The following is a 15,674-nucleotide window of genomic DNA, read 5'->3' as shown; positions in this document are numbered from 1 at the left end:
TCCTAGCACCCACATAGTGACTCACAACTCTCTGTAACTCCAGTTTCAAGGGGTCGAACACCATCACACATATATACGTGCAGGCAAAGCAAAGATACCCATAAAATAAATAAAAGATGATTGATATTATGACAAACATATAAATTAGAACCAACAGCAAGCATATAATTAAAACACTGGTTTTTAAAAAATATTTTGAAGGATTTATTTTTATGTTTATGTGTACAGTTGTAGCCTCTGAATCCCCCTGCACAGTCTGGAAAGTCCCATTGCTTCTCTCTCTCTCTCTCTCTCTCTCTCTCTCTCTCTCTCTCTCTCTCTCCAAAACCCACCCACTCAAGAGTCTTTGAACAAAGGGAAGGCAGGAAAAAGCCCAGTTCTGTATTCTTGGTGACTACTGCAGTTTCCTCCCCTGAAGTTGCCAGCCGTTCAAGCCCCCCTTTAAATGCTCAGCTTTGGACCATATTTAGGCAGAAATCCAGCTTGTGGGGGACACGTAATCACCCCTCGCCTACAGCCTATAAAATCTCCCTATACTTTGGGGACAATACTTCTCTGGCCTTTATCTCTGGGACCAGAGAACCCTCCCAGGAGTTGCCTTACTCAATATACCTGTTATACTTTTTCAGTTCTTGATCTGGCTCACTACACCAGCGGAGAAACTTATTTGGGGGCAGAGGGGACAGTGGCAGAAAGCCTTTTAGTGAATAAGTTTATGTGACATCTGGGCTTGTCTGCTGAGGCCTGAAGAGGTGTCTGGTTCCTTTGGAGCTGGGAACTACAGCATGAGCTTTCTGGGTCATCTGAAAGAGTAGCAAGTACTTTTAGTCACCGAGCCATCTCTCCAGCTGCCTTTTGGTTTTTTGACAAGGTCTCACTGTGTTGCCCTGAATAATCTGGAATTCACTCTGTGGTTCAGACTCACATATTTGTCTGCTTCTGCCTCCTGAGCGTTTAAAGGTGTATGCCTCACACCTAGCCTTAAAAGATTTTTTTTTTTTTTTTTTTTTTTTTTTTTGGGAGACAGGGTTTCTTTGTGGCTGTCCTGGAACTCAATCTGTAGATCAGGCTGGCCTCAAACTCAGAAATCTTTGTGCTTTGCCTCCTGAGTGCTGGGATTAAAGGTGTGGGCCACCACCACCTGGCCTTAGTAACATCTTCAGAAGTCCAAAATGTGTTCTCAAACACACACATCTTTGTTTGTTTGCTTGCTTTTAGATGCACTAGAAATGGAACCAAGAGCCCTGGGAGTGCTAGGCAAACACTCTTACCACCAGCCTCGTACTCTGTCCTTATCTTTGCACTTGTCACTTTGAGGCAGGATGTACTACATTGTCCAGGCTGACTTCCAGCTGTGACCGTGCTTTAGCTTCCCAGCTGGAGGAAAAGGCCTGCCTGCTAGGCCTGGCCTTCTCTGTCAGGATGTAGAACTGTTTTAGCATTATTTGGTGAACAGTATAATGTTAAATTAAGTCAGGTGTGGTAGTGTTTGCCTGTAATACCAGCACGTGGGATGCTGAGGCAAAAGGATTGTGAATCTAGCCTAAGCCACATAGTTACATTCTGTTTGAAGAAACTGCAGGGGGAAAAACAAACAAACAAAATTCGTACTATAGCTCTTTGTTTGGAAAGTTATTGGATACATTGTAGTCTTTCACAGAATAAACTGATGGTGGCATTGAGTAAATGCAGGTTGTTAAATTTATAACACTAGGGGAGGGTTTAGTTGCATGTTAATCCTGTGTCTTTCATTAAAGGTCTCAAGATTCTGCCCTCCAAGACAGTCTTGTCATGATTGGATAGGACCTCCAGATAAACACTCAAACCTTCGTCCGGTTCATTTTCATATTCCTGAAAACGAATCCCCCTTGGAACAAAGGCTTAGAGAACTGAGACAAGAAACACAAGAATGGAATCAGCAGTTCTGGGCGAACCAGAATTTGACCTTTAATAAGGTAAGTGTGGGATTCAGATCAGTGATACACAGTACACTCAGCCACTTGGGGGCGCTAAATCTTCAGGGTTTACATTGTTGCTATTCTGTTGGGGTTTATGCGTATCTGTAGAATGGTTTGTCTCTGAATAGTGTCTTTAGCAGCCAGGTGATGTGCTGCATTCCTTTAATCTCAGCGCTTGGGAGTCAATGGCAGAGAGACCGCTAGCAGCCTGGTTGTCTTAGTGAGCTCCAGACTAGCCTGAGATACATAGTGAGACCCTGTCTCAAAATAGATAACACAAAAGTCTTTAGGAGATCAAAGATTGTTTTAAGCCACTGTGTAACTGTGTGGAAGACGCCTTGGTCAGTTATAGGTCACAGAGTTTGAGGCTTTCTAGGAAGAGAAGTAGCAGGGGGAAGAGAAGTAGCAGGGGGCCAGGACTGGTTCCTATCCTCAGTGTGTACCTGTTGATGAGAAATAATTGTCATAGGTTGTCACTTATGAGAGTTCAAGTTTTTTTGTTCTTTTGTTTTCAAGACGGTTTCATTTTGTAGGCCTGGCTGTCTTGGAACTCACTTTGTAGACCAGGCTGTGCTCGAACTCACAGAGATCCCCCTGCTTCTGCTTCCTAAGTGCTGACTAAAGGCGTATGCCACCATCACCCAGCAAGAGACGTTAAGATTTTTAATGACTTATTCATAAGCTGCATGAGAAATGAGTATAAATATCCTACTAGAAAAGAAAATATTGTTGTGATCCAGCTGCCCTCACTCCCCCTGACCGGCAGCAGAACTTCCTTGTGGTCTGTAATTGACAAGGATGTTTATGTTCTTTCTGGCCGATGAGTCTCCACGAAAGGAGTGGAGGTATAAAAGGTTGCTAGACAAAATAAAGGTTGCTGTTCTTCCACCTAAAAAGAAGCCTCCATGTCTCAATTCTGGCACACACACACACACACACACACACACACACACTGCCAGTCTTGGCTATCCAGGCTGTGCTGGATAATGAAGTCTCTGTTGTATTCTATGGACACAGCTTCCCAAATCCATTGACTATCTTGTTTTTGAGTCCTTTTTCAAGCTGGGAGTAGTAGCACACACCTGTTACCCCAGCACTCTGGATCGGGAATACAAGGCCAGTCTCTACCACTTGGCAAGTTTGAATCCATCCTCGGTTATGTGAAAAGTTTCCTATACCAAGCTCAAAACTTTTGTTTTGTTGTTGTGTTTGTTTTTCAAAAAGGGTTTCTCTCTAGTTTTGGAGCCTGTCCTGGAACTCGTTCTGTAAATCAGGCTGCCTCGAACTCACTGAGATCCACCTGCCTCTGCTTCCTGAGTTCTGGGATTAAAAGCATTTGCCACCACAGCCCGGCCCTAGCATGAAACTTTAACCAGACTGAGATGGTTTAAAACAAGCTCTGATGGGCTCTGGAGAGGTGCTCGGAGGTAAGAGCACTGGTGGCTCACAACTGTCTGGGACTCTTGTTTCAGGGGATCCAGTGCCCTCGTTTGGCCTCCTCAGTCACTGTACATGCATGCTGTACACAGACACACATGCATACACACATAAGATAGTCTTTTTTTTTTTTTTTTTGGTTTTTCAAGACATGTAGCTTTGGAGCCTGTCCTGGAACTAGTTCTTGTAGACCAGGCTGACCTCGAACTCACAAAGATCCGCCTGCCTCTGCCTCCCGAGTACTGGGACTAAGGGCGTGCGCTACCATCGCCCAGCATTTAAGATAATCTTTTTAGAAAGCAGGCTTTGAGGTGTGGTGTTTCTCAGGAAACTTCCACATTTCTCTGCACTGTGCTCATAGCCGAGAGAGGGAAGAAGCTAAAGACCATTCTCTTTTTCCTTTTGTTTTTGGTACTGGGGATTAAACCTAGGGCCTGTATTGGGCAGATACTTTACTAGTGAGTTACAATTCTAGCCTGTGTTAATTTTTACCTTGAGATGCAGTCATGTTAAAGTTTCCCAGGGTGCCTAGGCCTCCTGAGTGTCTGGGTTAAAGGCATGTACCACCACTTCTGCTAAGAAGAGGGATTTTGATTTTTTCAAGACAGGATCTCATGTAGGCATGGTGGGCTCATACTTGTACCTGAGGATGACCTTAATCACTCAATCCCCCTGTCTCCACTCCCCAAGTTTGGGGAGTATAGACCGGTACTAATCACCTAGCTAAGAGGGTTCTGATTGTTGTCTTTCAGGAAAAAGAAGAATTCATTTGTTCAAGACTTCAAGCTAAAGGCTCAGGCCTGCGAACCAAGTCAGGTTAGTATGATTATTCTGTGTTAATGTCAAAAGATGGGTTGTTGAGTGAAGGGGGCGTGGAGGGGCACACATCCTCTGTTTCCTCCCCTTGCTGTCTCACTCGCCTATGGAGATTTCTTTTCCTGTGTGAATGTGTACCATCATGGATCCTACAAGCTTCAGGCTCCCTCTTTTCTCTTCCTCCTTTAGTTGAAGTCACAGCCTCTAAGAGTTTAGGTCTTCCTTATTCCTTTGATTTTCCTGGGAATAGAATCCAGGGCCCTGAGCACTGTAGGTAAGAACTCAGGCATTGGACTGCACAGCCCTTTGTCCTTCTGATGAGTGACTTCAAGCCAAGGTCATGAGGCCTCTGTGATGTCCCAACTCTCCTGCCTTCCCAGGTCTCCTGGGTTCCTGAGTCAGTTCTCAAAGCAGAAAGCAGAGAGCTGTCTGTTGGCCTTCCTCTCTGAATCAGGCAACTGAACTGCGTGTTTCCCAATACTTCTGCTTCCCTGTCTTGTAACCATTGTTAAAGTTCAGGCCCCTGTTAATTCTCTATCCACTGTAGCTTCTCTGTTTGTTTTATTTTATTTTTTGAGGCAGGATCTTACTATGAAGGTTGACCTGGAACTTGCTCTATAGATCAGGGTGGCCTTGAACTCACAGAGATCTTCCTGTGTCTGCCTCCTGAGCTGGATTAAAGGTATGCACTACCATACCTGGCCCCATCTTTAAATCAGAAGCTAGTGTACTTTTCTCTGTAAGGGCCTTTGTGGTTGCCTGGGTATCTGTTGGCACCATTCAGCCTGCTGTAAAGCTTATACAGAAAGTTTGGGTTAATTTACAAAAAATAGAATTGACCTCTAAATGTCCTTTGTCAAACCCTGTTTTAAATTAATCCTTTGCACCATAGCTAGACTGTTCTACCCAAGATGCACACCTGGTTCTTTGGGCTTTTGTTGTTGTTGAGACTATATCTCACTACGTAGCCCTGGCTAGCCTTGTACTCAGAGATCTGAAGTGCTGGATTAAAGGTGTGGCCATCACGTCCAGTCCTCACCTTAGGCTTCTGGACTCTGGCCACAGAACAGCTCCCTGCCTCACATTCCTAGGCAGGGAAACAACACAGGCTGCTGGATTTGCTTGTTTCCTTTTTGTTTGTTTGGTTTTTGATTTTTTTGAGACTTAAAGTTCCAAAAAATATGTAGCTGGGACTGGCCTTGAATTCATGGTAGTCTTTCAGTCCCAGCTTCCCCACTACCTGAATGGCCATTTCTTTTGTTCAAAATAGCCTTGGCCATTTTCTCTTAGTGTTGAGGTCTGGCCTTACTAAAATTCTAACTGTTTGTTAAGCAGATGCCTGCTGTCAAAATATTCACATGGACAGTTCAGAACCATTAACCTCCAAAGCTGGGTCTGTCATTGAGTTAAAACTACCATCACTCTCTACTGATCCCACCCTGAACGGTGGGGTCAGTTTGGTCCTGACTGAGTGCCAGGCACTCTGCTGAGTCCCTTCTATGTATCAAGCCCAAAGACCAAATGCTGTGTGATAAGTCTGAGGCTCAACTGGGTGAGTACCCAGCCTGCAACCATAGAGTGAGATAGGAGACGAGAGTCTGCCCAAGGCAGTCAGACCCAAAGGCCTCGCTGATCAGCAGTTCTCAATTCAGCCTCTGCCTGCCATGCGTGCGTGAGAGAGAGAGAGAGAGAGAGAGAGAGAGAGAGAGAGAGAAACACACATTCTCACACATGTGTGGTAAAGGGGTATCTGTGCTCTACCAGATGGTGGTATCGGCTCAGCTCATGCTGTGATACTGCATTAGAGACTGGCCATTTTTCTAATAGGAGAGTTGTTTTGACTTCTCTGAACATGACAGTCTTATTAGTGACTCTTGCTATGTACTGAAAGACTGGCCTTAAGTAACATTTATAATTAATTTGGCAATGAAAAGAAACAGACTGTCTAGAGAGGGACAGTGCAGAGTCACCACTCTGGGAGTATTCAGAGCGTCATGTGGAGGGAAGATAATCCCAGTTGGGTGGGAGCAGCATGGTTAATAAGGTGTTACTGGAAACTGCTGAGCATGGATGGCGAGTTCTTCACCACAATGACAGCTCTGGGGAGTTTCCCCCGTCAGCTAGCTAGATGCAGCTGCTCTATAATGTATACATGCTAGAAACATCTTGTTCTGTCGAGGCTACACAGTGACCAGTTGAAATGGGGGAGAGGTGCACAGTAGGTAAGATGGCTCAGTTGTCCAGAACACACATGTGCTGAGAAATGCTTACCATGTGGGGCTCTTTAGAAGCTCCCTGGAGCTGAAGTCAAAGGAGGTTTGTCTAGTAAGTTATATTGGAAAAACAAATTGCTTTTGATGTAAAAGAAAAAATTTAGATTTATTCCTCTTAGAATACACATTCCAAATATTTTTTTTTTAATTATTGGGTATCAGTTACTGATAGGCTTCAGAGTTAAATCTGGCATTTCTAATGGTAGAAAGTCAAGCTGAGTCAGAAGATGGTGGCGCACGCCTCTAACCTCAGCACTTGGGAGGCAGAGGCAGGCAGATCTCTGTGGGTTTAAGGCCAGCCAGGTCTGCAAAGTGAATTTCAGGACAGCCAGGGCTGCACAGTGAAACCTTGTTTTGAAAAACAAACAACAACAACAAAAATCATGGGTCTTGTAACGTGAGGGCCTGCTTATCGGGGTTTCTGTGCTGCCCAGTTCCTGCAGCTGTTTAGCCCCAAAGAAGATCACACAGAGATTCTATGTTAATGATAAACTGATTGGCCCATTAGCTCAGGCTTCTTATTAAGTCTTGTAACTTATATTAATCCATTATTCTTATCTATGTTAGCCACGTGGCTCAGTACCCTTTTCAGGCCACATCCTGCTTCTTTGGTGATCTGGGCAGAATTGGGAGGAATGGGCTTCCTCCTTCCTAGAATACTCCTGTTCTTATTCCCCACCTCTACGTCCTGTCTGGTTTTCCCACCTATTCTTCCTGCCTGGCTTTTGGCCAATCAGCATTTATCTATCTATCTATCTATCTATCTATCTATCTATCTATCTATCTATCTATTTATTATTTATTTATTATGTATACAATATATCTACATGTACACCTGCAGGCCAGAAGAGGAGACCAGACCCCAATCCAGATGGTTGTGAGCCACCATGTAGTTGCTGGGAATTGAACTCAGGACCTTTGGAAGAGCAGGCAATGCTCTTAACCACTGAGCCATCTCTCCAGCCCCCATTCAGCATTTATTTAGAACATGATTGACAGAATACAGACAATTCTCCAGTACCAGGGGCTGAAGAACAACAGAATCATGGCTCAGTGGATAAGAGCACTGGCTGCTCTTCTAGAGATTGAACCTGGTTCGATTCCCAGCACCTATATGACAGCTCACAACTGTCTGTGACTCCAGTTCTAGGGGTTCTGACACCTCAAACAGACAGACATGCAGGCAAACACAAAGGACATAAAAATAAATTGTATATGTTAAGAAAAACCCAGTTTTTAAATATTTATTTATTACGTAAACAGCGTTCTGCCTGCATGTATGCCTGTAGGCCAGAAGAGGACACCAGATCTTATTACAGATGGTTGTGAGCCACCAGTGGTTGCTGGGAATTGAACACAGGACCTCTGGAAGAGCAGCCAATGTTCTCAACCTCTGAGCCACCTCTCCAGCCCCCCCCTCCCAACCCAGTTTTGTAAATGGATGGGACCTAAGTTCCAGAGTACCCTTTGAAAGCACCCATGCAATGACCTGGGGGCCTCCTGTTCATCTCCACATACTAAAGTTTGTACCATCTGCATCTTAGGGCACAGGAGGCTCAAACATCAGCAGCATGGGACTGCAAGTGTCTGAATGACTGGGGCGCCTGTGGGGGGACTAGCCGCAGGTGTTGGCTGAGTAGGCTCAGTGGATGTTGAGGACCTGTGTGTGGGGAGCAGGGCCCCGGCCATGGGCTGTACTCAGCGGGGGCAAATCTACCCTAGGACTCCTTCCCAAAATTTCTCTCCTGCACTGTCTTGCTCTTCTCTTGCTTTGTGTACTCTGGCCCTCTGCCTCCCTGTTTATTCCTCTGTCCAGTGATGGTAGCCCCTAGGCCAGCTTCCAGCCCTGCTGGGCCTTGGCTCAGCAGACAGAGATGGGGTTGTGTTGAATGAGCCTGGCTGCTGCCATGAGAATGGGAGATGGAAGAGGCTCAGAGGGGCCAAACAATGTTGTCAGTGTCCAGGAAACACACGCAGTTCACCATAAATGGCAGATGGGTGGTGTTTGTAGCCAGGATGGCATGGGTCTTCGCGGCTTTTAAGTAGACTACAGCAAATTTGCCTTCCTATGATACCCACGGATATGTGACCAGCGTGTGGAGAGGAGGCTGCTCACTGTAAACCAACAGTGTGTCTCAAGCAGCAAGGCAGCTGTCTGTGCTTTCTGAATTCATAGGGAAGTTTTCACTCAGTCCTGGTGGCTGGTGACAGCCTGAAGTTCCTAGCCTTTTCTAGAAGGATCTACCGGCTGAACCCATTATGACATGCAAAGAAGAAAGCAAGCAGTAGCCATGAACCATCTCTTAAGAAGCCCTTGTGGGGCAAACAGTGAGTCCAGCACGTGTTCCTTTCAGGCTTTCTTTAATTGCAAAGTGGGGAATGTCTGGATGCTGGGTGATTGCAGACTAGGTAGAGCGACTGGCCACCTGCTGCCTGGCTGGTCTGCAAGTTTTGCTGCCATGTGGGAAATTCACCGACTGACATCAAGAACAGGAAGTGATCTGGAAAGAGCCACTCCCCCACACCTCCCATTTCTTTGACTGCACAAGTGTTTGTGCATCCAGAAAAGAGGGAGCCATGGAGACAGATCCACTTTGTCAGATGGCATTTGTGAGACACCCACACGTTTCCGGTAATGATGTAATGAATTGAGTTTTCCATCTCCATCCTCCGTTAATTGCTCCCTTCCTCCTCTTCCCTTTCTGTGCCCCAGCCTCTCTTTACCCTTTTTCCTGCTCCAGTCTGTTTTATGTTCAATAACAAGAGGCAGAGATGGCAGGCGTAGAGCAAGGATGACTTGGCAAGCATCGATGGAATTCCTGCTGTCTGATCATTGCCCGAGGTGTTGGGATAAGGTGACCCTGTCTGAGAGCCCCTGGGGAAGCATCAGGTGTGGGCAGCTCTGCCTGCCTCCACCCTCCACTGAGTGCAGCAATGACAAGCCCACCTAGAGTCCCCTCAGCTCTCCAACTACTGCCAAGCCTCAGAGAAGCCTCTGTGAGTCTGGGCTGGCATGATGATTTGCTTGAGACAAGGAAATAAGTGAAGGGAGGACACACTTCCCGTCTATGTGGACAACGGGAGAACCTGTCCCTCCAGTGAAACAGCTTGTGCTGCTGTTGCCAGGAGAACAGCTTTTCTGTTTTGACAGTCCCTCTCCCTATGAAAGGCCCAGAGGTGCTGCTGGAGGAGAGGGCTCCTTCCCTAAGATCAGCTAAGATCTGCCACCCCGAAAGCATCTCTGCACTGGGCTCGCTCCATCCTGGTGTCCTCCAGTCTGGTCCTACTTCCACCTGTCTGTGTCCTTTGAGACCAGCTTATGTGTCACCTTCCCTGGAACCTTTGGCGTCCCTAACTTGGCAGATGGCAGGTACCCCCCTTCACTTGAGTAGCATCATCTTCCCAGAGGCATGCAGCTGGCTCCGGGGGTGGGGTGGGTGGAGCAGAGAACCTCAGTGCTGCCTTTGGGAGCTGACAAGTCAACAGAGCAGGGTCAGCATGCAGGTGGCTTGATAGATTGACACTGCACTTCTAATGTGTGGACCCTCAGAGAAAGCAAGCAGGGAATTAGGGAGTAGAGTGGGCACCTGTCAGTGTACATGTGTGCATGTTTGTGTGGGGTGTGTTGTGTGGGGGGGGTGTTCTCAGAAGAGTCCTTTAGGTGAGGGGACAGCAGGAACAAACACATGTGAATAAAGTGCTATGTATGGTTAGCACAGTGGACAGCACAGCCGAGCCTGCAAGGGCTTGACTCTTACTCTGCACATCAGCAGAGACACACAGCACACACACTGTTGCCTGCATCATGTAGTAAACTCTGCACATCACAGGGATGCACAGCACACACACCGTTGCCTGCATCTGTAGTAAATCTGCACATCAGCAGGGATGCACAGCACACACACTGTTGCCTGCATCTGTAGTAAATCTGCACATCAGCAGGGATGCACAGCACAGACACCGTTGCCTGCATCTGTAGTAAATCTGCACATTAGCAGGAATGCACAGCACACACACCGTCGCGCCTGCATCTGTAGTAAATCTGCACATCAGCAGGGATGCACAGCACAGACACCGTTGCCTGCATCTGTAGTAAATCTGCACATCAGCAGGAACACACAGCACACACACCGTCGCGCCTGCATCTGTAGTAAATCTGCACATTAGCAGGGATGCACAGCATACACACCATTGCCTGCATCATGTAGTAAATCTGCACATTAGCAGGGATGCACAGCATACACACCATTGCCTGCATCATGTAGTAAACCCTGCACATTAGCAGGGATGCACAGCACACACACCGTTGTCTACATCTGTAGTAAATCTGCATATTAGCAGGAATGCACAGCACACACACCATTGCCTGCATCTGTCTCCTGAGTGCTGGGATTAAAGGTGTGCATCACCACTGCTCAGCCTAATTTTTTTTTTCGATACAGGGTTTCTCTGTAACTTTGGAGCCTGTCTTGGAAGGAACTTGCTCTGTAGACCAGTCTGGCCTTGAACTCATAGAGATCTGCCTGCCTCTGTCTCCCAAGTGCTGGGATTAAAGATGTGTGCTACTACCGCCTGGCCTTTGGCCTTCATTTTTTGTTGTTGTTGTTGTTGTTGTTTGGTTTGTGTTGTTTTTGATCCAGAATGACCTTGGTTTTATGATCCTCCCCATCCCTGGTTTATGTGACTCTGGGACTCAGACCCAAGGCAGACACTCTACCAGCTGAACCATAATCCCAGCCTTACTTTTTCTTTTCTGTCTTCCTTTTTTAACATTAAAAAACAAAACAACAGCAACAAAAGCTGGGCTGGAGAAATGACTCAGCAGTTAAGAGCACTGGCTGCTCTCATGGAGGACCTGGACTCCATCCCAGCACCCACATGGTGGCTTATGACCAGTTGTAACTCTACTTCCAGGGGTCTCTGTAGACACCAGGCATACAAGTGATGTGCAAATGTCCAGTGCAGGCAAAACATCCGTACACATAAAAGAAACGTAGAAAGTAGTAACGGGGGCAGTGACTCAGTGGTTATGCTCCTACTGTTCTAGTAGAGGACCCAGTCTGGTTCCCAGCAGCCATGTGACATGGCTCACAGCTGCCTGTGACCCTAGCCCAGGGCATCAGACACCTTCAGGCCTGTACATGAACTCTACATACCCACTTTGCACAGACCTATAGGGCACACACATATATACATAATTTAAAAAGTAAAATAGAATCTTTAAATAAAAACTTTTACTTTTTGTGTGTGTGTGTGCGCGGGGGTGGTGGTACATGTACTGTAGCATCCATGTGAGGCCAGAGGACAATTAATGGGGGTCCATTTTCTCCTTCCTCTACCTTCTGGGTCCCAGGAATCCAGCTTAGGTCTTCAGACGTGGCAGCAAGTGCCTTTTCCACTAAGTCATGTCACAGGCCCCTGGTGTTTGGAATTGCGAGACAGGATCTTCTATAACCAAGGCTGCCCCCAAACTTCTGACACCTGGACTTAGACCTGTGGTCTGGGCTGATAAATGTGCACTACCACAGGCAGCTTCTCCTCGAGTCTTATGTTAAATTGTAATTTACTGGGGCTGGAGAGATGGCTCAGAGGTTAAGAGCACTGATTGCCCTTCTAGAGGTCCTGAGTTCAATTCCCAGCAACCACATGGTGGCTTACAACCATCTATAATGAGATCTGATACCCTCTTCTGGCCTGCAGGCATACATGCAGGCAGAACACTATGCATAATAAATAAATCTTTTTTAAAAATTGTAATTTACTTCCAGGCCAAAGGACAGCATTGGATGCAGAGGAAATGGCTGACTTTTACAAGGAGTTTCTGAGTAAGAATTTCCAGAAGCACATGCGTTACAACCGGTGAGTGTCTGCCTCGTCCCAGCAGTTACTGTAGCACAGCCACATCTGGTTATTTTCTGACCTCAGTTTAAAGCTTTGATATTTTCAAAAGTGGCGGTACTTGCATAATTTTCTTATTTTTGCCATTTTAGCTAAACTTGTCAGCCTCCCCGCGTGCACGGCACTCATGGTGTCCCAGGCCTTGGGTCAGCGAGTAGATCCTGAAGACTTCCCTTGTTTTTCCCTGGAGGTGTGGGGTCAGTCAGGATGTGACTGTGTGGAAACAAGAAGGTCAGCAGAGGTCAAAGGCCACGGGAGAGCTATGCAGAGACCAGGAAGGACCTGCTAGTACTCACCAAAGCTCATGGGTCTCTTTTGGCTATGTAAGGCTACATGTGGAAAAATGTCAAGAATGTCAGCTTCCCTGCTCTGTGTGCATAGTATGTAAGGGTAACCACACCAAAGGACATTCAGAGGTGATGAGTTACTATGTTCCAAGTAGCACACGGAGATCTAGGCACTTGTCATCCCTGGCTGCTGAAATCACTGGGCAAAGAGAGCTATGAGGATGGAGTGTTGACAAATCATGACGACACACCTGCGCCCCATGCAGGGGGACATCCCAGTGTGCTGCAGGAGGATGTATAGTCCGCTCCTGCAGGGGGTTTCGTGAGAGATGGGGTCCTAGTGTGGTTGGACTTCATCCAAGTACCAGTTCTTAGGCAAAAGGAGTGTGTAACTGGGGAGGGGCGTTGAAGACCTTTGAAATGATAACCTGAAGATGCCGGCTCAGTTCAAAATATTGGGAATTCCATAGAGTGTTCAGTCCTGAGATATTTGGACAGAGTGTCTAAAGATGGGGTGGTTGTATCCATGAGGTAGTTATCATCCTGTCAGACTTGTGACTTTTTTTTTCCTGTTTTATATATTTATTTAATTTGAGACAAGGTCTCATATTTAGGCTTGAAACTTGCTTTGTGAACCAGGCCTCTACCTTGGGAGTAATAGAATTATAGGCAGACATCACCGTATTTGACTCTTTTTTGTTATTACTATTGTTTGGTTGGTGGGTTTGATGTTTGGAGAAAGAATCTCACTCACTATGTAGACCATGCTAGACTCAAACTCAGTCCGCCTGCCTCTGCTTCTTTTCAAGTGCTGAGATTAAAGGTGGGGGCCCCCGTGCTTGGCCTGATAAATCTGATTTTTTTAAATAGTCATCTAAGCTTTTGGTTATATCTGGTGAAAGTTAAGGTGCAACTTTAGATTTGCTTTAAAATGTAGCCATGACGGGGCTGGGTGTGGCCAGAGTAGCAAGACCTTAAGAGCACATGGGTGGCAGTGGCAGCTGGAGGAGCATCAGGTCCGTGTCTGATGTGCATTACCCTGACCTAGTTAGTGACTCAGCACAGGGGCCTGTGCTCACAGTGCCCGGCTGCCCCCTACAGGCCCTGTGTGCACAGTGGCGCTCAGGAGGCCTGGGCACAGAAACAGGAGGCTTTGCTAGCTTTTCCCCCTGCACTAGGTCAGACCATCTGCATCACAGTGTGGCCTGGTAGGGCGCCCCCTGCTCTCTCAACCTTTTCTTCCTTACTCAGGGTGCTTCCGTCAGGGGAGCCCTGCTCCTGTAGGTGGAGTCTGGGGACTTAGACTGTGTGACTTGTGCTGTCACTCCCTTAGGGCTCTGCTTCCTCTCCCAGCTTCTGTACTGACATCCAAGGGCTCAGTAAACCCAGCACTAGCAGAAGTGGTTCAGTAGCTCAGGGGCCTGGTGCCTGGTACTGGTGTCTTTGGCTGCCAGGGGCTTGCACCAGGGCCAAGATGAGCCTTTCTCCTGTGCAGTGAGTTCTCCAGGCTTCACCAGTAGAAAGGCGCCATCAAATGACTTGGAGGCAGCATTTTCTTTACAGATTCTACCACGGTTTGTATGAGGATGAGAGGCCTGTCATCCAGAAGAGGGGATTTAGAGCTCGTGACCAGTTAACTTCCTACTGGGGAGCACTGGGCCTGTATACTTTTCATACAAATTAGACCAAGACAGGACACCCCTCTGGTCCCTAGAAAGCCTCCCAGACTGTGTTCCATGGTTACTGATCTCTCTGCAGTGTCTATCTTGAATGTTGCTGGATTCAGAGAGGATCTTATGAATCCTTTAGTACAGGCCAGAGGGAGATTAGAGCCCTCCATACATAGGGAAACTGGCTCTATGTGTGTATGGCCAGCCGGGGTGGAAGTAGGGAGTCAGAGGGAGCTGCTGTCCCTGAGTTGACTGGAGCACCTCTCTTTCTCTGTAGAGACTGGTACAAGCGTAATTTTGCCATCACGTTCTTCATGGGGAAAGTGGCCCTGGAGAAGATGTGGAACAAGCTGAGACAGAAGCCAAAGAAGACGAGCAGCTAGGAGCCCACCTGGACCTGACCCCACGAGGGCCGTGGAAGCTGTGTGTGAGCACAAGTCTCACACCTGACCCATGTGCAGCCTTTGCTGACTGCGTCCCCAGCTGGCTTGTTCTTGTCGGTGTGCTGTGTGTTTATTGTGTGTGTCCTGAATTATACCAGTGTCAAAATATGAATAAAGCTTCACTGACACGCTTAGACCACTGCAGGTTGGGGATGATCTTCAGCTGCTGTGGTGGTGCTGGGAGCCTCGGATCCAAGCCCCGACACAGTAACATCAGACACAAGCAGATGCGGCATCTTCGTGGGAAGACTAGTGATCACAGAGTGATAGTGTCATTTTACAGTGAGGTGACCCCTCAGCAGCCATCACCATGGTTAGAGAGAACATAGAGACGTGTGTGGTGACTGTGGACTGGTGTGGCCTCTCCTATTGAATGCCTCCCAAAGGCTCAGGTGCTGAAGACTTAGTCCCCAGCTGCTGGTGCTATAGGGAGACGGGGGAACCTGCTGGAGCCTAGTTGGAGATAGTTGGTCAAAGGGCATTCTCTCAAAGGGGCTAGGAGGAGTCCAGCCCCTTTCTCTCTCTGCTTCTTGACTGCCACAAAGTAAGCAGCCTCCTCCTGCCACCACAGACGGTACCTCTCCAGCCGCCCAAAGGCAGTGGGGCCGAGGGGCCTGAGCTGGGGCCTCTGGAACTGTGAGACTGGTTCAGACTGGTTCCTTTCTCCTCTGCCCCAGTATCTCCAGAAGTTCGCCAGCAGCAAGAAGCTCATGTTGTCGCCCTGTGTGCTGTAACTGACGGCCCTGCCAAACCTGTGCGGACCCCTCATCACCAGTGCTCTCATCATTTGTCCCGGAATTGTCACCCTGGGACAGGGATATTGCCATTGTCGAACAGATGCGCTCTGCCCTTCAGTTGGTGGCTCGGCGACTAGTCCAAGTAGATATAGATT

At 47.4% G+C, this 15,674-nt stretch overlaps 1 protein-coding gene across 1 annotated transcript in view; it reads left to right on the top strand.

Moving 5' to 3' along the window:
- The window catches only part of Coa8 (cytochrome c oxidase assembly factor 8), a 35,994-nt gene extending 21,078 nt beyond the window's left edge, over positions 1-14,916 (top strand). The window contains exons 2-5 of the mRNA XM_048431375.3: positions 1,758-1,955; positions 4,148-4,211; positions 12,253-12,343; positions 14,617-14,916. Of these exons, the coding sequence (XP_048287332.1) occupies positions 1,758-1,955; positions 4,148-4,211; positions 12,253-12,343; positions 14,617-14,722 (459 nt within the window). The 3' untranslated portion in view covers positions 14,723-14,916. The remainder of the gene's footprint in view (positions 1-1,757; positions 1,956-4,147; positions 4,212-12,252; positions 12,344-14,616) is intronic.
- The last annotated feature ends 758 nt before the right edge of the window (positions 14,917-15,674 follow it).

The sequence above is a fragment of the Myodes glareolus genome, chromosome 11, assembly GCF_982192425.1.
Source record: "Myodes glareolus chromosome 11, mMyoGla1.1, whole genome shotgun sequence".
Classification (NCBI taxonomy): Eukaryota; Metazoa; Chordata; class Mammalia; order Rodentia; family Cricetidae; genus Myodes; species Myodes glareolus.
This window is presented reverse-complemented; position numbering and strand designations above follow the sequence as displayed.